Consider the following 26,880-nt stretch of genomic DNA (forward strand, 5'->3'; position numbering starts at 1 on the left):
TGCCCGACTGTGACATCAAAGTTGAGCAACACCATGGAAGGATTTATGACATCACTAATGACATCACAACTGCTGAGACCCATACACAGCATCCCCTAGCCCACTCTGTGTGTGTCTGTGTATACCTGTGTAATGGCTGCCAATTTTATATTAGGATAAGATCACAGTTGCTCAAGGGACATCACTGATGACATCACAACTGCCCGAGTGAAATCACAGTTGAGCAATTCACAGTACCATATAACCATATCGGCTAACCATATCGTTCTTTGTTAATTTAGTTCTTATATTAGACCTCCATCTCTGAGATCCACAACTAAAAACACGCCATCAGAGAAGTTGTTTTCTTTAGTCTGAAGAAGCTCAGGGTCTTTCATCCAATTCTGCAGATCATAACAGAAAGCATGTTAAAATCCTGGACCCCAGTTTGACTCGGCACCATATCTGCCTGTTCCAAGGAAAAACAGCCGCTGTACCGAAAAGGTCGCTGACTAGACTACCTTCCATCAAGGATGAAGTCACCTTCCTCTGGAGGAGAATTGAGTCCTCTGAGGCGCTGTGTGGCTTGTGAGCCTACTGTTGGAAGTAGGTCAGCTCACCTCTTTGCTGGAAGTTACAATGTTAATTTCTTACTTTATTCTCTTTCCCAATGTGTGACTTCCCCAGTATTTGAGTGGTGGAGTGTATTCTCTCGCCATCGCTGACACCGCTCTTCCTAAAAACCATTTGTGGCACACAGCAGCGATTCAGCAGCCACAGGTGTTGCTGTGACAGACAGATGGATTGAGCTACATGTGTTTTATGGGCTGTGTTTAAACTCACTGCTGTTTTCTCAGGTGAGAAAAACCATTTTAAATGTATCCATGAGGATCATATTACCCTTACCATGAACACAGATGGAGCAATGCTGTACACATTTTATCAAGCTCAGCCACCTCTACATAATGGATGGTCCTTTCTTTGAACATGAGCGGCACGGTAGCAATCACAACCATTTATTAGGTCTCATGAAGGATTGTCTACATTTGGACTAGACCTACAAACAGGTTTAAACTTTAAATCACTCTATAGATCTTGGTTAGTCAGAGCTGCCATGTAGTTGCAAAGTTGTGGTTTTGTTTCTGGCACATGACCTTCTCTCTCAACCTTCTCTGCTGGCCTAATAAAATATATATATAAAATATAGAGAGAAATATGGATTTGCATTAAAACAATGCTGCATATAACACCCAGCCCTCAGAACTAACTGGTAGTCCTAAAGGTTGTCTGACTTTTAAAGGGATACGCCAACATTTTGAGAGTTTAGGCCATTTGTCATATTGTTGATATAAAAACTAGAATGTACATGATGGCTTTATTTTCAATCTGCATGCCCTACAAACACCGGTACAGCCCTCACTGCTCGTTAGCTTTGCGCTACAATGGCAGTATATGCTACTTTTGCCTGCTCCCGTTCAGTCGCCCAAAATGCACATTCCAACACCAGAAACACACATGTACGACTCCTGTACTCACCACGCGATTAAATAATAATCCAAAGTTACGTGAAACGGCCATTTCCATAGTAAATCCACGCACCGAAAACTAACAAAGAGTAAACAAACTAACAGAGTAAAACCGAAATTACTTCCTCGTTTGCCATGAGCTGCGCATGCGCTGTGTGCAGTCATCAGTAAAGCGCATGCGCACGACTCTGATTTACGACTCTGATTTAAACTCAGAACTCAAATAAATTTTTCACATGTGGCCCCCAATCATCTTTGGTAGTTTTAAATTGTGTGTGATGTAAAAAAAACAAAAACAAACCAAACCAAACAAGTAGAGCCCGACCGATATGGGATTTTTGAAACCGATACGATACCGATTTTAGGGAATAAAAAATTACCGATACCGATAATATCGGCCGATATATTATTATTATTATTTTTTTTTTTTATCATCAAATGTTTATCCCCCATTAGTGCTAATCCCCCATTAGTGCTATTTTTTTTATTTATTTATGCTGGTTGCTGCTCCACCCTCTGCCGATCTGGGGAGAGCCGAAAACTGGCTCCATGCTTCCACATGGGCAGTTAGCCAGCCGCTTCTTTTCACCTGACAGGGGAAGCTTCACCGGTAGGACATAGCACGTGGGAGGATCACGATATTCCAACGAGTTCCCCTCCCTCCGAACAGGCGCCCTTAACGACCAGAGGAGGCAACCCTCAAATATCAAACACTTGACAAAGATATGATTGAGTTGACATGAATTGAAATATGTGATGTAGGCAGGATATTTTACAGCTTATTAATAAACTCAATGCAATGAAACAGTAAACTTAACTGGGAATTTAATAATTATAAATAACTAGAAATACAAAAACACAATAGAACAAATAGTTAAGAAAAAATATCAAATATACACAACATGCTGTCCAACTTATATATATATATATTAAAAAAAAAAAAAAAAAAAAAAAAAAAAAATCGGCCGATAATTTTTTTTTTTTTTTACCGATACCGATATTTTGATAATTGCCAATATCGGCCGATAATATCGGCGGGCCGATAATATCGGTCGGGCTCTACAAACAAGCAAACACCCCAAAACACGCCCCCCCTCCCCTCTGCCTCCAAGGTTGGGAACCCTAGGAGACCCTATTTGAATTCCAGGCGCTGCCCCCCAGGGTGCTGACACAGGTGTTCTGCATACAGTAATTCAGTACTTAAAAGCTGCTACCATTATGTATGTCTAATGTTTAATTGTATGTTTAATTAGGTATATGCTATTTGCACCTGTACGTCAAATACGTCGAATTTAAAATGTTTAAGCACGTCTAAAGTATGCACATGACATGTGCACCTATGTGCAGTGAATATGCCACTGTCTCTGACTTGTCTTATCACTCTACTGCCTTATTGCTTGTTGTGTCTCTTGTTGTTTTTGCACTCATATGCCCTGTTATATTTGTACTATGTTGTAAACGGAGTCCACAGCACAAGAATTTCACACGTGATACTTGTACCACGGAGTGACAATAAAAATCTTGAATCTTGAATCTTGAAACTACAAAACTTAGAGACTACATTTCCCAGGAGGTAGTGGGTAGTGCCTCTCCCACTAGGCTGCTCACACAGGTGTTCTGCATACAACCAAGTTTGCATAATTGCCTTTTCACCTACCTGAAAACTTTAAAATCAATTTGATTGGCACTTCGCACAGACAGACAGACACACAGACAGACACACACACACACCAAAAATGCAATCCCTATGGCTCATCCTCCCCCCTCCGGGGGGCGAGACAAAAAGTAACCCCAGGCTGCCTGGTGGCTCACCTGGTAGCATACGTACGACAGAGGCTCGGTCCTTCGCGCAGCCGTGGTGGGTTCGAATCTGACCCAAGGTCCTTTGTTGCATGTCATCCCCTCTCTCTCTCTCCACCTTTCCTGTCTGCCTGCTGTCCTATCTAAATGAAGGCAAAAATGGCCAAAAGATTATCTAGGAAAAAAAAGTCACCCCAGGCTGCTAAAATGCGCTCTGTCTGATCGGGGCCAAAGTCAGCCTCCAGTGGTTAAGTACAAGGTTCTGGAAGGTGAGTTAACCGTCCTACTACTGCAATGCCAACATTGGGTGAAACTGAGGAAGAAGACACCACTGGGTCCGGAGTGAATGTCTGTTGAATATCCAACTTAAAACTAACTTCACCGTGGTGCAGGAACCACTGAGACCCCGCGCCGCAGCCACGTGAACATAATGTGAGAAAACGTACATGATAGAAAACAAAACGCTGGCACACATCGACGCATAGTAGACAGTACGTTATGTCAACAGCTACAGAAAATACATTTATGCTACGTGGAAGGTTATGCACAGAAGATTACTGCAGTAACAATTAATTTCATCACACATAGAAAAATTCCATTAACTTTTCCACAACTTTCAAAGATTTTACTAATTCCATGACTTTTCCAGGCCTGGAAAATAGATTTTTCATTCAGGGTTTCGATTACCCAGGGCCCGGGGGAACCCTGTAAATAATCTTTGCAGGCCTGAGTCCTTGCTGGGGTGAATAGAGAGAGGCCTTACGATGAAGATGATATTGTGTCCAGTTCATTTGCTAAGAGCAAGATAAAAAAAGAAAATGTTTGTTTTTGCTTGGGCATCAATCAAATAAAACTACATGTACGAGTAAAACTGGACTTTAACCTTGTTCTTTGATGAAGCTTTTGATCATCCTACACAGCATGTGTATCAAACACAGCTCCTTGTGTTCACCGTGGCTCACCTGGTAGCATGCATTGCGTACCATAGAGGCTTGGTCCGTCTCGTGGCCGATGCGGGTTCGAATCCGTCCTTTGCCGCATGTCATCCCCGATCTCTCCCCACCTTTCCTGTCTGCCCACTGTCCTGTCTAACAAAGGCAAAATGCCCCAAAAATAATCATCTTGCATGTAGGCGTTGCCAAATAGAAGCTTCTCAGCTGCTCCATGGATAACCTCATCTCCAACATTTATTTACGTGACATTGGTTCATCATGTATCCTCCATTTTGTTAACTAACATGGTGATAAATGACTACAATGAGAAAACTATTGGCATATACATGGCTAAAATACAGAACAGACGCATAGTCCATCAAAAATACAAGTGTTGCGTATCTCCAGAGTTGTGGCTCCGACTCTGCTTTGTGGTACGTTGCACTTGGACAGAAGTGACACATTTAATAGTGGTAATGCTTTGGAAGCGTTTTGTATGCTGTTTGGTATGAAGTTTATTTAATAGGCTATTTGAAATTGATCAGGTTGGGAAAAATGAATAAAACAACAACTTGGGCTGAGAATTCTCTAAAGAGTTCTTAACGGTCCTGAAAATTCAAACCCAAACCAAACCGACCGGAGTGAGTTGAAGCCCGAGCCGGGCTTGGGGGGGTTGGTGGGGTAGGGGGGGTTTTGGGGGGTGGGGGTGGGCTGGTTTGGGGGGGGGTCGGTTATTGCCAGAAAAGCCTGCACAAGCTGCGCAATTTACGTAGGCGGCAGCTCAAATCACATGGCACAACAGGGTGGGAGAGAGCAAGAGAGAGAGAGGGAGAGAAGGAGCGAGCAAGCATAAATTCTGCTGGTCAAAAGCTGTGGTAGCCTACATTCGCCGTATACCCGGTAGACGGTAGTTACAGCAAATGGGAGATGATGGATGAATAAAATAAATAGCTACATTTTAACAAGTAGAGAAAGTCTTCACAATTGATTGACTCCAAAATTAGCAATCAGCACCATGGACAGTGCTCAGTGCTCATGCACTGCTGACATGTAGCCTGCCCTACTCAGTAGGGGAGTTTCTATCTCTACCAACATGACCTCAATACCTAGAGTGCCTTGTCAGAAATGACATCTCTATAATAATGTCATGATGGAATAATCTGATCCTGTCAGTGGTAACAACAAGCTTGTTTAGTGCAGAAGGGAGATGTGAGAAAAGTGATCTAGGTCAATACTGCACCCATTAAAAAAAATACTCACGACTTAACAAATATGAAAATAGGGTACCGATTGAAAAATACTGAAATTCTCCTTTAAGGCTAAGCTAAAATAACAGGGGTAAGGCAATCAGAGACCTGATGAGGGCGGTGCAGGAAAATGGCAGGTGAGGCCAACTGCAGAGTCCAGAGTCCAGAGTCCAGACACAAGCAAAAGTTGTACTCCCCAAGCATGTACAAACAGGGCTTGAACTAGGGCTGGACGATATGGTTGAAATCAATATCATGATAATCATAAGGATTTTTCTCTGTATCAATATATATGGTTCATGCATGCAATATCATGTTACGTAATCAAAATATCTGCACATTGAACTGAATGGTAATTGTTGGGGATTCATTGGACCCCCGAAACTTGCGATTTTGGATAATAGAAAGCACAGTCATCAGTTGGTGTTACGATGTAGGCTTTGAACGTGTTTCTCTGATCTATTATCAAACTACTTTGTGTCTGTTTTAGTCTGGGTAACTTACCACACTCAAGGCCCGCCACCACCATAAACTAGCGTGAACATTTGGGCTGACATTAGCATAAGGCCGTAGCTTAGTAGTGAAGGCTTTTCGGCCCTACCTGGAAGAAGCTCTGGCTTGTTGTATCGACCTCTGCATTGAACCACGCCATCTCATCGCAGGGCAGCCCAGACCGGACCACTGGCTCTCCCTCGTAGGTTGCTGTGAGCCTCAGCCAATCCAAGCGGAGGTGTTGGGCTGGCCCCCAACGTGCAGACAGGACCCTCGACAAGGGCCACGGACAGACAGCTACATACATTAACATTTGGCGAAACATCTACTGGGTTCAGTTCAATGTCAGTCTTTCAGCAGTTCATGGTTTTGGTCAGAGTCCAGCATTTAATCCTGACACCACATAAACAAGTTTTCCCGAGTGAACACTACAGACATTTCTCATGCGCTCACATCGAGCTTTTGCACTCTCGTTCTCATTGCCTCATTGCTCACGGAGCTACTGCTGCTCCCATTGTCCTCTTATTTACAGCCCGAACTGCCTTGAAATGGCGTCGGCTTGCTCGGTAAGGGCCGCCCTCTTGCCAGGTCAGCCAATAACAGCCCAAACCCCCAAAACCTTAGCAAACCCTTAGCTGATGATTCAAATTGGTGGCTATGATTGACAGTCAATTAAGTTATAACCAACTGCTCCTGAATGACATAAGCCAGGTAACAGCTTAAGACTGACAGTTGAGTGATGAGAGTTCATAAATGATGTCGACGGATCTGATTGTCACAGTTTGATTGTCTTTACTTACAGAGTAGTCTCGCTGGCCAGCCTCCTCTCCCTTCCGTCCGAGGAGTCTGGCGCTGCAGGTCTCCATAGTGGGATTGCGATGGGCGGCGCTTAGCGGGAGTGCCCTTGGAAAATAGTTTCAAACAATCCAACTTGCCGCTTTCAGCGTGTAGCAACGAGCTAGCGTGTAGGTTTCTGCCGTTAGCTTGCTAGCTAGTTAGCGTTGTTGTTTTCCCTGAGGCGGCAGGGGACTATTTACAGCAACACACAGGGAGGAGGGAGCGGAAGCCACTCTGATTGACATGGTCGAGCCAATGACAGAGCTTCTTAAGCGGGGAGCGGAAATCCGGCAACGTCTGAAACCGACGCCTCCAATGGGAGAGCAGAGTAGAGCAGGGGAGGGTTTATCCCAGTTATGGAGACCTGCCGCCAGACTCCTCGGACGGAAGGGAGAGGAGGCTGGCCAGCGAGACTACTTGCAAAGTGACAGTACAGCTGGTTGTTGTTGCATATAAAAGCCAATGTTGTTATCCAAGATAACGCTGCCCTGGCACTCCCAAATAGTGCATAGTTTCCAATTACCGAGCACTTTTTCACATGGCGGAGCCGATGCTCAAAATTAAGCTGCACTACACCCTCCCAACCACTGAGCACCGAACCGATACATCCGGCGCTGTGGAGCACCCAAAAACTTCGGCACTGGCATGTGAAAAAGTGCTTGGTATTGGAAACTACACTATTTGGCAGTGCCAGGGCAGCGTTATCTTGGATAACAACATTGGCTCGGAGGTAGGTACAGTTTTATTGTGATTGATAGCGTGTATATCGCGTGCAGCCACTTTTAGCCGGCGTTGCAGTGGCTGAGGGAACCACGCATCCAAGACTCTGGTCTCGCGTTAAACACAAAAACACAAATAAACAAATTAATGAATAGCCCATCTGTAAGTTATTCCTGAAAGCTAGCAATGCTAGCTTTAGTGCTGTAAATAAAATCTGTATCCTCTTTGGATGGGATCCTCTATGTGCCGACAGGTCGCAATGCCGATAGCCCACAAGCAGAACCAGCTGAGCGAGGCGGCGTGCCGTGCAGCGTGTCGGTGGAGCTAACCTCTCCCAGCCCCCACGCCAAACCTAACCTCCCCCCATGCCTAAACCTAACCTCCCCAGACCCTAACCCAAAACCTAACCTCTCCCAGCCCCCACGCCAAACCTAACCTCCCCCCATGCCTAAACCTAACCTCCCCCAGACCCTAACCCAAAACCTAACCTCTCCCACCCCCACGCCTAAACCTAAGGTCGGCATTGCGGGTGGTCGGCATAGCGGGTGGACCCCCTTTGGATGAAGGACATTTAATATAAGCTGTAACAGACCAGCAGTAATCACAATAACGATGAAAATCACATTAGGATAAACATTGTATAAACTTACATCATCAGTGACTAGTTAGCAACAACCTGAGCAGCCACTGACTGGACGCTTTGGACCGAATAGCAGCATGGACCATGGCATGGACACGGCATGAACAGCAGCTCTTCTTCTTGTGTGTTTAATGGCGGTTGGCATCCAAATAATTGTTGCATTACCGCCAACTACTGGATTCAAACTGAATTTAATTTAACTGTGTTCTCGACTTTTTTTCCACTCTGAACAGCAGCTGTCGCGCTGAACGGAATATAACATGGTACTTCCGGTTACACATTTCAAAATAAACGCTCTATTGAACATCTGCTTAAGAATTTCAGAATAAACACATAGAAGAAGAAGAAGAAGAAGAAGAAGAAGAAGAAGAAGAAGAAGAAGAAGAAGAAGAAGAAGAAGAAGAAGAAGAAGAAGAAGAAGAAGAAGAAGAAGAAGAAGAAGAAGAAGAAGAAGAAGAAGAAGAAGAAGAAGATATATGCCTATGCCTTTCCAGAAGAAGGTACTGTAAATGCATTTCCCTCAACTGCCGATCTAGCTTAAGTGGTGCTTTAATTATTTCTTCCCTTCCTTAATCAGTTATTTGAAAGCCTTGGCTACTCATCGATAGCAGAAAAATAAATGTTATGTCTTAAAATGTCCCTTCCTCAGGGCCTCCTCAAACTGTCAATAACGAGTTGGGAAGGAGCGATCCTCAGCCATCTCCTGTGCTGCTGATGGATATGCTCACACCTCCAAGAGGTAAACAGCATTGATTCTGTCCCACTATCACCTCTAATTTGCTTCCAGCCGCTGCACAATAAGCTGCTTTATGACTAATCACACCCGTTTACAGGACTGATACAAGGCATTTTTATTTCCAGAAGTGTGACTGAAGCTCTCAGATAGACTGTGTCAGTATTGAAATGTTTCTGGGCTGTCACATCTCCCCACTTCCTTTGCTCTAATGTCATCGATTGGACCGGCTACAGAGCCATAACATGCTCCTCTATGGGACACTTTGATAGTAACATTTCAGGCCCAGTTGAACCCTATTTCCCCTGGGCCATTAAACGAAAAACTGGACCTCAAGTGGATCTCTGAGTCTGGTCCATCCCTGAGCTTACAGGCACGTTAATGACAGAAATTGTACATGTCAGTACTACCAGGGAGCCCAAGGATTAAATAATGTGCATGTAATAGTGAGAGCTGAGGTCTTGGCCTTGATGTGCTAAGAACATTTGCAATACCACTTTAATGACGAAAGGAAGGAGCTGAGTCTAGAGTCCTGCCTGGGAGGACATGTCAGGCCTTTCATGGCAACCAATTTTTAATTGCGACCAAAAACGTCTATTAGTGAAGTCCCCTTTAGGCAGATCTTGTATTCATAATAGAGGTCATACAGTTAGGCTGGATTATAGAGAATACATGGTAAGATTTTATCAATTTATTTCACATAGATTATTAAAATAATAATAATAATAATAATAATAATAATAATAATAATAATAATAATAATAATAATAATAATAATAATAATAATAATAAGTCACTCAGTCAGTCAGTCATTGATGTTTATAGTGAATGTGGGAAAAGGGGCCGTAGCTACAGTGTATTCAAATTATGTAGAGACAGTCTGGCTTGAGAGACTAACAGGAAGTGTAAACACAATCGGAAGTTCTGATTGTGTTTACACTTCCTGTGACTCATAAACATAGTCTGACTCATATGTGAGTCAAACTAGGTTTGACCAGGTGTCAGACTAGTTTGAGCAGGTAAAACAGCCGGCACAAGAAGTCGGGCCACAATGGGTCAAGTGTGCGGGGCTACATAAGGTGAGTAGGGATAGGAAGGTTGTAGAGAGTCGGGAGTGTGGGTAGTGGGAGTGATCATGCTGCCATAAAGTAAATGGCCCCACGACTACGCCTTAAAGGTTTACACTTGTTTGTTATGCATTCACTTAATTGTATCTATCAATTTACATTCCTTCTATATTATGCAACATTCGTGAATAGTTCCTTACTAATAATGATCTGTTCAGTATCCAGTGCTATGATACATACAGCCACCATATCTATAGTAGCTATTTCATCCCTCAATCATAAGAGTGAAATAAAGCCATTTGATCAAACCTCTAATTTACACATTAATTTATTCAACAGAAGATAATTAAAAAAAAATCAAACTTTGGAATGTGAAATGTCTCAACATTAGAAACATTAGAAACACCAGGAAATGCGATCTAGATTACACATTTTAAAGTATTTTCAACAAATTTCATACATTTTCAAATTCTTATAGGCATAGGAACACAGATGCAAGAGGACGTCAGCACTGAGCAGTGCTATGATGGTTTGTCAGATTTAAAACATAATAAAGAACTGACATAGACACACAAATAAATTTGGACAGTGTTACTTTAACATCTGAGAACACTATTTAACTCGTCCTATTTCAGTACGTTTTCACACTTCACACTTCATTAACCTCTAGGGCACAGATTCCCTGGGAAGTCAAGGAAAGAAAATGCTTGTGTTTTTCATAAATCACCACCAAGTGGGACTCAATGACAACTTTTACATGCATACAGTATTCCGGATATAGCTGATATTCCGTGATAGATCCTACAGTATATTCCAATACATTACCATGGAAACTAAGCTTTCACTAATCAGAAAAACAACATTAACTGGATGAAGCTAAGTTTATTTGTCTCAGTATCCCAGATTATATTGACATATGCCAGTGACCATAGAATGCCTTTACAGAGTACTAGCTAGCATGTATCCATGGGATAAGTTGTTATATCTTCATATTCTGTTTTCAAATATCCCTGTGTACATGAATGTGCAGAATATTCTGAATTTAGCATGGAGACAGAACTCTGCAGAACTCTGCAAAATTCAACAGAAAACAGGATTAGGTGTTAACATGTCTCAGTAGGCCTATCCCAGCGAATATCAGCATATCCCAACGATCACATTTGGGTTTATTGTAGCTGAAATATAAGCTGATCCATGTTACTTTATACAGCATAATAGGTGTTTACATGTGCCAACTCATGGACAGAATACTTGAATGTGCATGGTGTGCATTTGAACATACTTATTGTGGCATTGGCATGTGGCAGAGTTTCCCATGTCTTAATGCCTTACTTTACATTTTGTTGTGTTAAAGCATGGGGCCAAACTAAGCCTTAAAGTACCATCCAAATAAAAAGTGTGACGAGACTACCATCAGGATAGGAATGAGGTGACCCCTGTAATGTATCTCTACGAAACTTGCATTTATTGGTCAAAAACATGGCAAATAAATATTTACTTGCCTCATGGAGTTTGGAAAATTACAAGGTATGATTGTGCCTTATAGGTCAATGATTAATATCCATAAAACTTGTATACTGGTAAGATGTTTGAAAAATATGTAATGGGTTGTTAAATAAGAAAAAAAATTATGAATTACTTTTTGACAAGGTGATAAGAAGAGATCAGAGATCCAGCCATGGGCTGTTAGATATTTTATAACCACAAGTAACTAAGGGAGTTGGTGTTAATTGCAGGGCCATGTTTGTGATGTTTATTCATTCTAGGTTAATCAACAATTAATACCTACAAAATAAACACATCTTAATTTGATATTGGGGAAAACATTCCAGACAGGATTCTGGAGAGCATCGAGGAATAGAACAATGGCTGATGACTATCATCAGGGGGCATCAGTTAAAATGTCGGTATATGAATGAGGAAGTTCAATGAGTGAATGGTGATTCAACATACAGTAGGAAAACAAACAGACACACATGGCTGATGAACACAGATGATTTACAGTGGTAGTTATCAGCACAGAGAGAATGTGAACCGAATGCTACCCGATGACAAACGAATGAGAGGGAGAGAGCAGTGCTGCAGCAGCTTAAATAGTGCTGACCAGGTGAGGTGAGCACAATCAGGTTAACGATTGGTGGCCGAGGCTTCTAATGGGTGCTAAGGAAAGTGCACTACAGGGTTAAAGCGGAGTGAGGAGAAGTGTAGAAAGTAAGGAAGTCAAACAAAAGGGATTTGTGATTTCTTCAGTAGGCTACAGGCTACAGCACTGGGTTGGTTTAGAGATGCTAGTGAAAATACCATTCTTTCCAGCCTCAAAAATGTATGAGAGAGAGAGAGAGAGAGTCAGAGAGAGAGAGAGAGAGAGAGAGAGAGAGAGAGAGAGAGAGTCAGAGAGAGAGAGAGAGAGAGTCAGAGAGAGAGAGAGAGAGTCAGAGAGAGAGAGAGAGAGAGAGTCAGAGAGAGAGAGAGAGTCAGAGAGAGAGAGAGAGAGAGTCAGAGAGAGAGAGAGAGAGAGAGAGAGAGAGAAACCTTAATCCCAGCCAACTAAATTGACTTGAAAAGCTTTTGCAAATCATTCCATGGATGGTCCATCGCATAGGCATAGGCAACTTGTAGGATAACTTCAGCAATCTGATTTCTTTACTTTTATTTCTATTTTTATGTTTGGGGAATAAGAAAGTTGACAGACATGTGAACAGATACTGCAATATCAAGTCAAGCTTTGTCGAAGATTTGCATCTTCTCTGCTTTACTCCATTTTCTAGTGTAGGTTTGCACCAGGCGGGGGTTGATAACAGGGCAGCCTTATAAAGCATCTGTTGAACATAACGTTCATTATGTTTATATTAAAGCCAGTACAAAAGCCCAGTACTGTGTGCTCCCTAGTTGTGTCTCTTTCCACATAAAAGAAACATTACTTTAAAGCTTGTGTATCATCATAAACGCATCTTCAGCATAATAGAGATTTAGCAATTTTTATCACAACACATCTGGAGTAGCTTAATAGCCATATAGTGGCTTGTGCTATATACTTTTTCCTCCCATTTGGGGTTCTTCCTCTGAATAGGTTAGGGTTATGGTTTTATGGAGCAGTAGCCTACTGGCCAGCAAATCTTATTCCAAATTAGTACAAGTCCTACATGACAGACATGACTGTCTGATAATGCTATTTCCCCCAGTTCCCCTCCCCCTCAGTTCCTTTCCCCGAGGATATGCAGCAGGGTTGAGGAGCTTTAGCTTGTTCCTCAGCCCATATAATGCTGCTCAAGCTTTCTGATGAGGCCCACACACCTGCAGATGTACTGGCAGATCTTCTTCTCAATAGAAGACAGTGGAATCTCCTAGACCAGTGAGGACCATGAGCTCGGGAGCCAGGCTGATGAATTGCCTTAAAGTTACCTGGTAGCTCTGGTTTGCCACGGGAATCACGAGAATGTGAAGATGGCCGTTGCTGGACAACACCAACTACTCAAGGAACTTTCCCTGGCTAAATCATTTTTAAAATCTGTTTGTGTCCAGGTGATAAACTTCTCAAGACACTGGATGATCCAACTGCAACCAGTCGTTGTCAACTGGAATTTGAACCCCAATGTTGACCTCTCAGATTCCACCCTTCTGCACTGAAATATAATGTTTGCGGAGTTCCACTGGAGGTATTCTGTTCAGCAACAGGTAATGGTATTAAAATATTTGTTTCCTTTGCTGCTGAGCAGTGAGATTTTTCTTGAGAACTCCTCCATGGGAAGCCAGACACTCTTTTCTCAAACTTCCACTGTTGGACTAAGCAGTTGTTTGGTGAATCCAAAGGGGAGAGCAACCCATATTGTGGTCTTCTCTGTCCCTAACCTCCAGTGCCATTCTGCCCTGGAAATGAAATTAAACTCTGCCAATGTGCCCATCACTTCCTCTCTTGCCTCCTTGAACATCTTGAACTCCTTCAAGCTCAGGGCCTCTTTCAAGGGCCTGAGCCTCTGCTTGAACTGGCTAATATGAGCCATTGTTTAGAGCAGGGGTTCTCAAAGTGGGGTCCGGGGAGCCCCAGGGGTCCTTGAGGGGGTTGCACGGGGTCCCCAACAAAAATGGGAAAATTTTATTTTGACTACAATTCCATCGATAAGTAGCACAATGACAGAATGTATGACTATATGTATGACTCGAAAAGTTTCCAGCAAGGCTGTCATTGCCTACCTAGAGCATATATGTGTCCAAACTTTTTTGAATGGGGGCCAGATTAGATCATGTGAAAATACCTGGGGGCCATGCAGCTGTTTCTCACTTCAAATCACATACAATGCAACTGTACTCTCTTTTCAGGGCCATAATATTCAGTCCTTAAATCAATAGTTCAATAATCAATAGGCTGTTTCACTTTATCCACCCGTTCACTGATGGACAGTCGCTGGTATGAATTATGCTTAGTCTTGTAATGTCTCTTCACATTGAACTTGTTCATAACAGAGATGGTCTCTTGGTAAATTAGACAAACTGTTTCAGCTTTCAGTGAAAAAGTATTCAACTTTCCAGCACTCCAGAAAGCGGCGGCCCTCGCTGTCAACTTACGCTTCTTTGCTGTGTCCATGTCTGCCACCCAGTGGGAAATGTCTGTTGCTAGGTAACCATGCGTTTGCTGTTTGCTGTCTGAACACATTAGTTCAGCCTGTGTAGTTCCTACTTGGTGCTTGTCTACAAACTGTATGATAGTGCTGTCATCCTTAGGTGAACAGGATGGGGGGAACGCAAAGTGAACTTGATTGATTAACCAATACTGTGTGAAGGGCCACATATAGTATATTTTGAGAGACAAGCCGCAGGCCATTTCAAATCTGTCCATGGGCCGCAATTGGCCCCCAGGCCGGACTTTGGTCGTGCCTGGCCTATAAGAGTCTTCTCTCTGTCACCCTTCTCTGGTACCTCAGCCCATCTTTCAGCCTTGTGAAACTAGAGACACTCTTCTTTTCTAACCGGATGTCACACCTTTTCTGTTACTCTGCTTGGGGCTGGTGCCAGTGGGACATGGAGGTTCTAGAGACTGTGGGCTGACTCAAGGGCTGGCCCTTCTTACATCTCACTGTGAGTTGTTCCATGTACAATAGTACCACTGACTCTTTCACCAAGTATTGAATCTTTTGGCAGGTTCTCACAGGTTCTTATACACACATTCTGCTGTATCACATGCAGATCCATCCAGTAGTGATGCTGCTGAAAAGTACATCCCGGGACATAGTACAGCTTCTGATGCATTTTGACACATAATTAGTGAGTGAGCAATAGAAATACATTTAAGTAAATCAAGCAATAGTGTGAATTACTGAGGGAAGAGCTATCAGGAACATTAACATTTTCTTCAAATTAGTTATAGCTGAATAAGCCTTGTGACTTCCAAAGGATATTTGAAGGCTATAAATACTTAATTTCCACATGGCCTATATGCAGGTAAGAAATTGAATCGCCCAAGGGAAACTTGACTGTAAATTATTTTGACCATATTATTTCATAACTTAGGGCCATCGGAGTAGTGGTTAATTGATAAAGTATATTTCCATACTTTTTCCATGTAATTTTGTGTTGAAACTTTGACACAGTATCAACATTTTGATATATGCAGAATTGTGTGCACTATATTTTTTGTGAATTACATGACTGATGTATAAACAGTATCATGGTTTGTCATAATAGCTCTCTGGCAATACCATACAATTTTAATTTTTAATCGAAATGGCATTGTATTACAACTTGTAGCACTAATGCAATAATTTTTCCATGAAATAGGCCAAGTGTCATCAATTTTTGTTTTAATTGTTCATTTTCTGCCTCAGCTTGCAGTCTGCTTATACTGTAACTACCCCTATAACCCCTGTAACTTGAAATATAAGCAAGGGCCATACACTCATCGCACCGATAATTATACATTTCAGGTTGTTTCTTTATTTGGTCATTGTTTTTCATTTTTCACCTCGTTAAGTATACTGAGATGTGCCCTGTTTCAAACTAACAACTTCACGATGCACATGCAGGAGATAAAATAGCACCAAATCTGATCAGACAATCTGAAGTTAAAAACAAATGTTGTCAGGAGAAATTCCTCAAAATTATGTGCAGAGCATTAAATATGTGTTTATGCTCCAAGCATTAAGGCTGTCTCTCTGAATGAACATTTGGCAATGGGGTAAAATGTTTTAAAAAAAAAGTTGCGCTCCAACAACAATTCATATCACTTCTAACATCCACATGATTTAAGATAGTTTTTGGGGGGAAAGGAAGAGCTGTCAGGTTGGGTTTTGCCCTTTTCATACTCCAAGACAGTGCATGGGGTGTCCACAGGAAGCAGTGCTGTTTCTTTGATTATTATGTAAGTTTCTGCTACAAGCCTTATAAGACTGATATTCGTATCTCTAAACTATACCAAGACATTTTTGTTCTACAGATTATCTGCCTTTTCAAATATTTTATTTGTCCTTATGTATGAATTATTGGCTGGGATATCTATAATGAGGTCAGTCAGACAACAGGTGTGGCCATCTTCAAAAGACTCCTGTAACCTCTCACATCATACAAGGATGCAAGTGCTCACTGGGAAGAGGAGGTTCATTTCTAATCCCGCCCTACAGCCATTCCAACAATATGGATCCAAAATAATGCAGAAAAGTTAATTTTAATAAGAAAGACTGATGTTAAAAACAATCTGTCTCATAGACCTTCAGAAAGTTTCAGAAGTAAATAGTGTTTTATTGCACTGATTATCTTAGGACTTCAGAACACGACCGCACACACTTCATTTTTTTTTTACTTCAAAGTTAAGAAAGACAGTTTAATCTGTTTGATTCTGTCCTTTGTAAGACTGTGAGTCATGTACAAGATCTATTGAAAAAGGAATATGTGTAATATAGCATAATTGTATAAAATATCAAGAATGTAGGTTGATTGTCAATCTCTGCATGCAGGAAAGAAAAGGTCAGAGGTTGTTTTGGAGGCATGGTTCAGTTTGTATATTTCATAATCATAACTCTCAATATTCAGTACTAGAGCAGATGTCTCACACCATGACACATACTCATGTTCTAATATGGCCTGTCTTATTATTAGCCCATATGTGCAAAGCACATTTATAAAACATATAATTTCCTCTGATTGTGAGCCAGATTATATGAAATGCCTAATTTGCTGGAATGCTCAAAATCTCTACTTTCATTAAATTGGCATACAGCATGTCACTATATAGCCTACCGGTATATTAATTGTGATGTAAAATCCCTCCTGGTCCCTCTATTGCACTCCACTGCATTACCAATGAAAACATCACGAAAAAGCAAGATCCTCTTGACTTTTTGTATTTATTTATTTATTTATTTATTTATTTATTTATTTATTTATTTATTTATTTATTTATTTATTTATTTATTTATTTATTTATTTCAGTTGAGCTATATATTTTTTTAAACAATGTCATAAGCCTTTGGGACATGAATTTACTCAGCACAAAAGGATTAAAACAGCAGCATTCATGCAAAACATTTTGGCCTTGATTTATCCCAATTTTCCAGTTAGCTATAACATCAACTGATTCTTTTTTATGCTATACTGTGGTCGTTTACCGTCAAGTTGCTTTGGGGGATCCTGTCATCAATACCCCCCCCCCCTTTTTTTTTATTGCAAACTGCAAATTTGAAAAGCATGAGAAAGTGCAGATTTTTGACGAGAAATTCAAAATGGAATTAAAAGACTAATCATTGGCCAATAATGTTGGTTAATTGATCAATTAATTCCTAAAGGCATGTGAGCCATGAAGTGTCATTTGAAAACCTTATCTTGTATAAAACTGTGAAAAACAGTTCTTTTCAGACTTATGTCCATGCAGGTTTTGAATGGGTTAGGTCCAAAGGTCATGAATCTTACTCAGCATACAAAGGACTTCAATAAACGTTGAAAAACTGCCTCCGAGGTTTTCGCACGTGAATGCTATATTATTTCCTTAATTTTGGTTGTGTGAAACACTCAGGGGAATTAAAATTATTTTAAGGATTGGCCAGAAATCAATGCACACGGTAATTTACGGTCTAGGTTTGCACTGATAAGCGCATGATTAAATCCACTGGCGCATTAATGAGTAGGCTATGAGATGTAAAATAATCCTTAAAAGACATGGCAGAGTTGCTGCAGAAGCCAAATGTCAAGTGCCACTTTATTTTATGTGGAAGATATCCTGTCACGTTTCTTTTTAAAGGGACACGGTTCTTTCTTATCCAAACTCCAAACTGAGCCGAGCGGAAGATCTAGCAACACAAACACGCAGCAGGAGCAAACGTTACAGAAGGATGTGGCGAAAAACACAGACTGTCCATTTCACTTGATTTGAACATGATGTCAAAAATGTCAGCATTATCTGCAAATTCGTTAATTTAGCCTATTTACACACGCGCACACGTGCGTGCGTGCGTGCAAGGCACAGCTAAAGCTCCACTATTTAACTCATGGATAAACACAACTTCCTGGGTCAAAGGGCAAACATATAATTGTATAGCCTATTGCCCTCTTAAATGCCTAGACAGTATAGAGCAGATAGTATAGCTACTTTTAGGAAAACCTAAAATGCAATGCATAAAACTACATAAGTGTGGAAACAGTACCGCTATCAATTCCAAAGCCTTTTCAGCTAATGAAAGCAAGACCAATTATGTTTCGTCTGACCGAGTTTTCCTATAGAAAATAAAGCAAAATGATGCCTCTGAGTTGGTTAAAATGTTTGGTGAGTATTTTTGCTTGAAAAAGAGAGGTTGGTGGTTTCCTTAGCCAACTCTGGAGCTGCATGGAACGCTGCAAATGAGACTCTTAATATCATGGCCATAATTAATTGCGCAAATTTGTTTCTATTAAATAAAACTAACACATACTGAGAAAACTCTATTAGCCTTAATTAAGCTTGATATCCTAATTTAGGAAATGTGTGGTTGAAAACAAGCCGTTTTGGTAGCTTTTTTCTCTCTTTCTCGATAGTGCCTATACCAGCTTTCTGCCTTTGGGCTGCTTTTCCTCCTTTGAGAGTTGAAAATGAGAAATGGAAATGGAAATACCAGGAGGTGCTAAATTAGCTGCCTGATCTGCACTTATTGCCGCATATAGGCCCCTATTACTTTGCCAATCTGTGCCTCTCTTTTAGCATTCCGGGCATGGAGAAGCTTCCAGATAGCAGATTTATCAAATGGGAAAATGAATGCATGATGATCAGTTAAATTGAAAATCAGCGTCTGCATGACAGCCCGACCTGACACCTCCGTAATTAGAAAGAAAAATGATGGCGTCCGATGCATAATAGAGCAAAAACAATTTACACTCTCCCATAATGATCCAGCGTTCAAATTGAAAATTTCTCCGGGTAGAAATTGAATTCATAAAGTATGATTCATGGACGACACATCTCCTGGAGGCTGCCTGGGCATATCGATTGATAGTTTGTCTTGAATCATGCAGCGTGCAGCTCTCAGGCAAGAAAAGCTTAACTACTTAAGCAAATCGCTAATTTCACCTTAAGGCCACCAATGTGCAGCCAGCGATACTCCTATTCAGTGTGCGCTAATGAATTATGGATGAACTGGGCATACGTCCCAAATAGCCAAGAGTAGCATGGGGGGGGGGGGGGTATGGGTTATTTCATTGGCCCCGGTTAGCCCACAATTTATGAAATAAACCTTGTTTGTATGTTTTTAGGCATAGCCAATATAGGCTAATTTTCGTCTTAAATTATGTCAAAAAGCTGAAAATATATATATTTGAACTATATGGCCCCTATAAAATATAAATAAATAAATAAATAAATAAATAAATAAATAAATAAATAAATAAATAAATAAATAAATAAATAAATACAGTAACCCATACATTTTTAGAACGATAGGTATAAATATTACAGCAAGTCTAATCAGGAAAAACTATGAAAATTATAGTGTTGCCATAAGATAAAAAAAATACCATAATGCCACTATTACTAACTGTTTTGAGCACCAAAGACACACTGTAACACCCCTATAGGAATATGGTGTTATCAGGAGATTAAAAAAATACCATTAAGCACAATAAGGTCACTATAAACTCACTATGGAGCACAGACACACTGCTGCAGCCTGCAGCCTGTGCAGGCCTGTAATCTTCCATGTCAGTCTGTGCCATGTTGGCCGTGTCTGCTCCTGCCCCCACCAACCTAATAAGACATTGCTTCCTAGAGCAAACAGCTGCATGGGTTGAAAATTATGTAAATATTTTGAAAGGGACACTGGCTCAGAAATTCATTTGCACCGGCTCAGACGTAAAGCTCACCCCTCTGATTATTTTCAATTTATTTGCAAATCAAGACCCAAAGAGAACACTATAAAGGGCTTGTGTATATTTAACAAGGTTGTGTGAGCACTGAGCAGGTCTGGCTAGCTGCACTGATTTTATATGCTATATTTTTGGTTTTCCTTTTGTTGTATTTTTCTTAAGGTTATAATAGCCTATATGCCACATAGCCTCGGCATTCCCTCTTTAGGTCGATTTGATATTATGGTCAACACTGCTAATATTGCAAAGGGGAGCAGATGTCCCAGATCCTGCCTGGCTTCCCTGGGGACCACCAGCCCTATTAGAACAAATGTGTTCTGCTATTGTAAATAGGCACGTTTGCCTCAGCCCGTGCTATTACAGCCGACGCATGATCAATAGGCTGATAACACAGAAACATCAATGTAAAGCGACAGAACAATGAGGGATATCATCGAACATCTATCTTAATATAGCCCTGCTACAAGGGGCCCTGACAAAGTGGAGGAGAGGAAAAAAACAGGGGAGCTCATGAAAATGCCTCCCCACGAATCCCCATCTCCTATCCAATATGCACAAACACACACACTCCCAGCTGCCGGGGCTATTATTTTCCTATTTCAATTTGACACCCAGGCCTTTTCATGCTAATTCTATTATTCTTGGAAGTTTATGTGATTTCATATCACTAGAAATCGGTAATGTATTATAACCCCCTTTGAGCTAAAATAAACTGAATCCCCCTTGCAGTAGCCACCGGGAAAATAATTACTTTCATATCAAAACTCTGCAGGAGTCGAGCGGGTCCTTTTCGCCTCAGGCTCGTAACCTCATTTCAGTGGGGGCTTATAGATGAATAAATTTGTTAAGGCAATATACAAAGTACAACACGAGATTTCTTGAGAAAGCCCTACTGTAGTCCTAGCCTACTGTGCTGCTATTTAAGGTCTCACACGGTTTGGTGCTTGTATACAATAGATTTATTTACGAAAAACCGTATACATATATAAATAGTATAATACCCTTTTTTACAACTCTTGAGGATTTTTGTGGTTCTGGTGGTCTGTTTCTTCTTTTTTGACATATGATAATAGGATATCAGACCTGGACACTCGTGACACTCACCCACACACATACCTGCATGCACGCACACACGAACGCACACACACACACACACTCGCAGAGAGAGAGAGAGAGAGAGAGAGAGAGAGAGAGAGAGAGAGAGAGAGAGAGAGAGAGAGAGAGAGAGAGAGAGAGAGAGAGAGAGAGAGAATCTAGGCTAACACATCATAATCAAAATATCAGCGGGGGGGCTAGATTAGATGCAAAGATGTGGTAGTTTCTGGTTAAGCTTTGGCCTATAATGAAAGTTGTCGTTTAGATGCTATCAATATGTTGCATGTTTTTTTGTTTTTTGTTTTTTACACCAAGGAGAATTATTCCATATCGACATCTTCTTTAGAGTCTATCTTTGTTTTTGGCAGACTGTTGTTAGTTACAGACTGGGGATTCTCGGGGTGGTCTTTTTCTAAATGCTGTGATGCATCGACAGGCTTGGCAGCAGGCCTAAGTTGTGGACTTGGATCGTCTGGGAAAGTCGAGTCACTGCCATTGACAGAGCTGTGGCTGCTTCTGCCAGAGGGGAAGGCGGCCCTGGACGAGCTGCAGTGTGGGGGAGATGCTGTCTTTCTGTCCGAGGCCGCCGAGCCGACCTGCCCCGTGCTTGACAGGGCGTCGTTTTGCGTGCATGCGTCTGTAGAGGCCGGGGGCGCGCTGCTCTTACATCCCGGGCCGCTGGTCGGGTTTCTCTCGCTGTCATAGTTTGGCACCGACGCCCCCGCCGCTGCCGTCTTCAAGGCGGTTTGGGGAACAATGAATCCGAGCGGCTGTGTGATGGGGTAGAGCAAGAAGTGTCCCTTCCCTATCAAAGGCCGCGAGGATGGGTTTAAGGCTGCGGGGCTGGTGCGTCTCGGTCTGGAGTCCGATAGGAGGCTCTCGACGCTGAACGGGTTGAGTTTCTGTAGCTCGGAGGCTCTGCTGTCGCTGGAGCACAGCAAGCTCGACCGGTGCAGGCCGGCATCGGGCGAGTCCAGCTCGGCGTCCCGGTCCAATTGTCTTTGGTTCTGGTGGTTTTGGGTCTGGAGAGGACGGGGTGTTTGGTCGCAGCTCGATTGCGTTTGGTTTCTCGATGGCGGACCAGGTTCAAAAAGCGGGCTGCTTGTGTGGTCACTGTCCGTCACATGTGACACCCCGCTGTCGCTGTCTGAGCCCATGGTGTGGTACAGCTCCCCGGACAGGAGCTTGTTCTGGGACTTGAGCAGCCGGCGCTCCTGCTTCCGCTTCTTCTTCTCCATCCGGTCCAGCTCTCGCCTCGCGATCTCATCGGCGTCCATGGGCTCCCCGCTGCACGTGGTGGGGTGCGAGTTGTGCGCGGGTCGGCCGGGACCTTTCTTTGTGTTCTCCTTTTTCCTCCACTTGGCTCTCCGGTTCTGAAACCACACCTGCAGAGAGAGAGAGAGAGAGGGGGGGGGGGGGGGGGGGGGGGGGGGGGGGTGAAAACGTATAGAGGCATGTCATCCCCAAATAATATTGTGAACACTGCAAGGGAAATTAATTAAGCATATATGTCGACTCTCATAACAAGTCATAAAGCCACTTCATAAAATCTGAGGTGATTGTTGTTATGCTTTATTGTTTCTGGCCCATAGGATTAAAGCAAATCTCTTCAAAAACTTAATAATTTAAACAGGCTTTGGCATTAGTGAAGGGAGCTGTTTAGGCTAATAAAGCTCAATAATTGCTATTCATTATTATTATTATTATTATTATTATTATTATTATTATTACTTTTTCCAATTTGTATAAAACTTTATTCAGCACAAACAGCTTAGTTTGTTTAATTCATTGACGAAAATAGTAGGCTAAATGGACTATTATTATTTATGGGATAAAATGAATCGAGATTGTGGGCAAAAACTGTATTTTATAGTCTGTTTATCAAACAAAAGTCAAATGCATTTGACACAGGAGGTTGAGATATCTGAGAAACTGATTTGAGTCACAAAACATCAGACAAAAACAGACATCTCAACCCCTATTCTACTTTTTTTTTTACAGCAGTGTAATAAAAATTGATTTATTTGCTGGCGCCTGACTAACAAGCTGCTGAAGGTCAGGTGATAGACCTTTATGCATGTGTTTTACATTACTATTTAATCATTATTATTCTATCACTAGCCCAAAACTGGCCCACGAATGATATATTATACTCTACAAATGTGTGTTTGGACCATAAACATTAAACACCTCTTTGTCAGCATAATAAACAAAGGAATTAGGACATAAATGCAAGCTATAAAATAGGCTTAACAATACAAATAAAATAAAGAATAAAACTAATATTTACCTGAACCCTTGATTCTATCAAGTCCAATCGCAGAGCCAGTGCCTCCCTCATGAACACGTCGGGATAGTGGCTCTCATTAAAAGCCTTTTCTAATTCCTCCAGCTGCCAACCAGTGAAATTTGTACGAGTTCTTCTTCTCTTGCAACCAGGACTATCTTTGTCTGGGTCCCCCGAGTCTGACATGAGGATGGAGAGTAAATGTAAACAAAGGACAGAGGATTAAAACAGCACCATATGTTGACAATAATTCGTTTTTCTTTACTAGACTGCAGACAATTAGGCTATATGTACAAGTTTCAGAGTTGAGCAGCCTATATATAGGGAGTGGTTGCATTTTAATAAACAGTAATGCACACAGCCATTACCTGACGCAAAGAGCGACAGCCTGAAATGTTTCAGATCTTAACACGCGTTTCCTTGCCCTAACATTTAGGCTAGCTACTGACTGTGACATGCGGAGCATTATTGCTCGGGTGCATCTTCAGCTTTCGATGATGAAATCAAGTGGGGGCGAAGAACAGCCCTTTGCTACATGGATGGCTTGTTAGCATAGCCATATCCAATATCGCGTCTTTGTTTGTATTTTTTGGTAGGCTATTTGAACCAGCCTTGAGAATATCTTATTCATAATTTGGCTTACCTGTCAGTTTGTACTGATTATCTCCATTCATCCCGCAGCCCGAAGACAAGAGGGGGTTGGAATTAACCACCGAAGCCGTGCAGGAACCATTAAGTAATCCGTCTATTGAAAAGGGAACTGCGGTCGCAGATTGAAGTTGATGACCGGCTAATTCGTAGACGTGATGGTGGCTCAGATGGTACGGGAAGCCCACCATCCCGCCGAGAGAGCCTCCGAACTGGGCGTGAGGTGGATCCAGTAACCTGCTGTCCATCATCTCGCTGCAGGCACAAGGAGACGACGTCTGGAGGGGAATTTAAAAAGCATGCAGTGAGTGTGGACCGCGAGCAGGGGACATGATGTGAAGGGAGGGATGTGCTCTACTTTATCCACATGAACCTCCCAATAATTAGCCCTGGCTCTGGGAATATGAGACCCAATGAGAAGCGGTAATGGACTCTGACGTCAGAGACGCGCTCTGCAAACGCTCTCCGTATCGATTGCTAATTAAAGCTGACATCCACCTCAATAAACAATATCAGAGCTGTCACAACAAGACAGGAGGGCTTTGATAAGAACTACATTGCAACTACACGGGGGACCCACCGAGAAGAAGGGGCTGAAACCCGGGGAAAAGAGGGCTATAGGCGGATAGGTTAAGCCAGGGGTTCCCAGACTTTTTGTTCATCTGAAGGACCCGCAAATAGACCCGATAGACCGCGGGCCAATTATTGAATATTTTTTTGTCCAAATTAATGCATAGGTGATTTTTGTTGTTGTTCACTTGTTTGTGAGTTGTTGGCACAGAATTTCATGAGGAAATAACAGCGGCGGGGACAGTGAGACTGAGACCCTCCGGTCAAAACATTGCATTGCATGTATAGGCTATTCATGTCTTTGTGCTGTAACTTCAAATAATGGTGAAATTAAACTATTCCTGTTATTTCATGTGACCACTGGAATCTGGAACCGTGTATAGGACCCCTGCATGCGGTCCCTGGCCTGAACCCCAGCACTTTGACAACCAACACTGAGTTACCCTTAGTTTGGGTCAGTTAGGGTTACATCTTTATCAGGCTTTTACTGCAAATTTACAGAACTCGAGTGATGATATTTGCATTTTTTTATATTGAAAATAACTGGCTGACTGGAACTTGATAAAGACATCAGCGTGAAAGGTGAATCGAATATTGTCCAACTATTAAGGCAAAAGCTTATAAACTTATAAGGCATATATGACCAAGATAACAATATGACTGGCCAATAAAAGAACAAGGATTTGGGCAACTGTTGGTATTTAGAATAGAATAGAATAGAATAGAATAGAATAGAATAGAATAGAATAGAATAGAATATAGAATACACAGAACTAATCGCCTATTTCCATGGGGGCTATCATGTCTGTTGCGGGATGTATTTTATAACATTTCCTGGTTAATGATGAGGGGAGGACTTGTGTCGTGCACTAAATATGTGACGAGCCTCAATCCCATCTCATTAGGTTTTCAAATAATTAATTCGACTTTATTTATCCGCATGTCTGGCGCTGTCATAATGTTAATCAGAGTTGAAATTTCGCACCCCACTCATTCCCTGACCCTTGGCACCCGGATTGGCATGTTGTAATAACCTGAATCTCTCAACAGAAGCCGCGATAATTGTTACCCTATTAGCATGCAAATTGTTTAATTAATATTATTATGAGGAAGTATATAATCCGCTCGTCACTTGACCCCCAAGCCCAAATAACAACCCTCAGTATTTCAATGTGTAGCAGCCCTACATTTTAATGAACTCCTTTAGAAATGATCTTGCCTATTTATCCATCTTGCCTTTTAGCAGCATTGGGGTTGTCTTTGAAGCCTTCCCCTCTTTGTATTTTAACTTTTTTTTAACACGCTGGACAAGATCTTATGAATAATTCCGCCCATTCATTTCTTTTTGAACATCTAAAATTCAATAATTGCTTTTCGTCGATCCCAAGCATAGCTCTCCCCAACTCACAGGCGCACACAGGAGCTCAATGAAAAGCAGCCCTTGACACAGTCTCCAGAGACACTGCATTTAAATCCGTTTTTCTACAACCGGGTGACATTGTCAGATTCTAGCTTTAATTAACCCGATAATAAGACGAACAAGCCAGCATTCAGTCGCGCTGCGCCCTGTCTTGTTTCCTAACTGGTCCTATGGCAGTTCAGAAGAAGAAGGAAAAAAACACAAACAAAATACATGTCAGTGAGGCCACTGAGAGTTATGTGACATCGTGTTGCCATGTATATCAGAGTCTCAGGATCCTCAGTATTGCGTTTATGTAGCCTATTGATGATCCAAATCAATAAGAGCAACGGACCTATAGGCTAATTGATTAACTTTCCATCCATAATAAAAAAAAATCAAGGGACAAAGTGGAGGCTGAGAAATCATGGCAGATCGGACACATCAGCATACAGTGTAATGTTTATCTGTTAACTGAAAAACGAGGAAAGATGTGACTTCTTTAACATTAACCTCATGTAAATAGTTGGTGTTATATACGTAAAACCCACCCTTTACTAAAACAACTAATCATGAACTATAACTTGTGTTGTT

The 26,880-nt window shown here is 41.8% G+C and overlaps 1 protein-coding gene across 1 annotated transcript; it reads right to left on the reverse strand.

The window, feature by feature from the left end:
• Positions 1-21,702: 21,702 nt before the first annotated feature.
• Positions 21,703-24,568, reverse strand: uncx (UNC homeobox; the record flags this gene model as incomplete). The annotated part of the gene is made up of 3 exons (XM_083649986.1): positions 21,703-22,767; positions 23,673-23,848; positions 24,313-24,568. The coding sequence occupies 3 exons, from the start codon at positions 24,566-24,568 to the stop codon at positions 21,703-21,705; spliced, it is 1,497 nt and encodes a 498-aa protein (XP_083506112.1).
• Positions 24,569-26,880: the final 2,312 nt, after the last annotated feature.

The sequence above is a fragment of the Poromitra crassiceps genome (genome assembly GCF_964638095.1).
Source record: "Poromitra crassiceps genome assembly, chromosome: 13".
NCBI lineage: Eukaryota > Metazoa > Chordata > Actinopteri > Beryciformes > Melamphaidae > Poromitra > Poromitra crassiceps.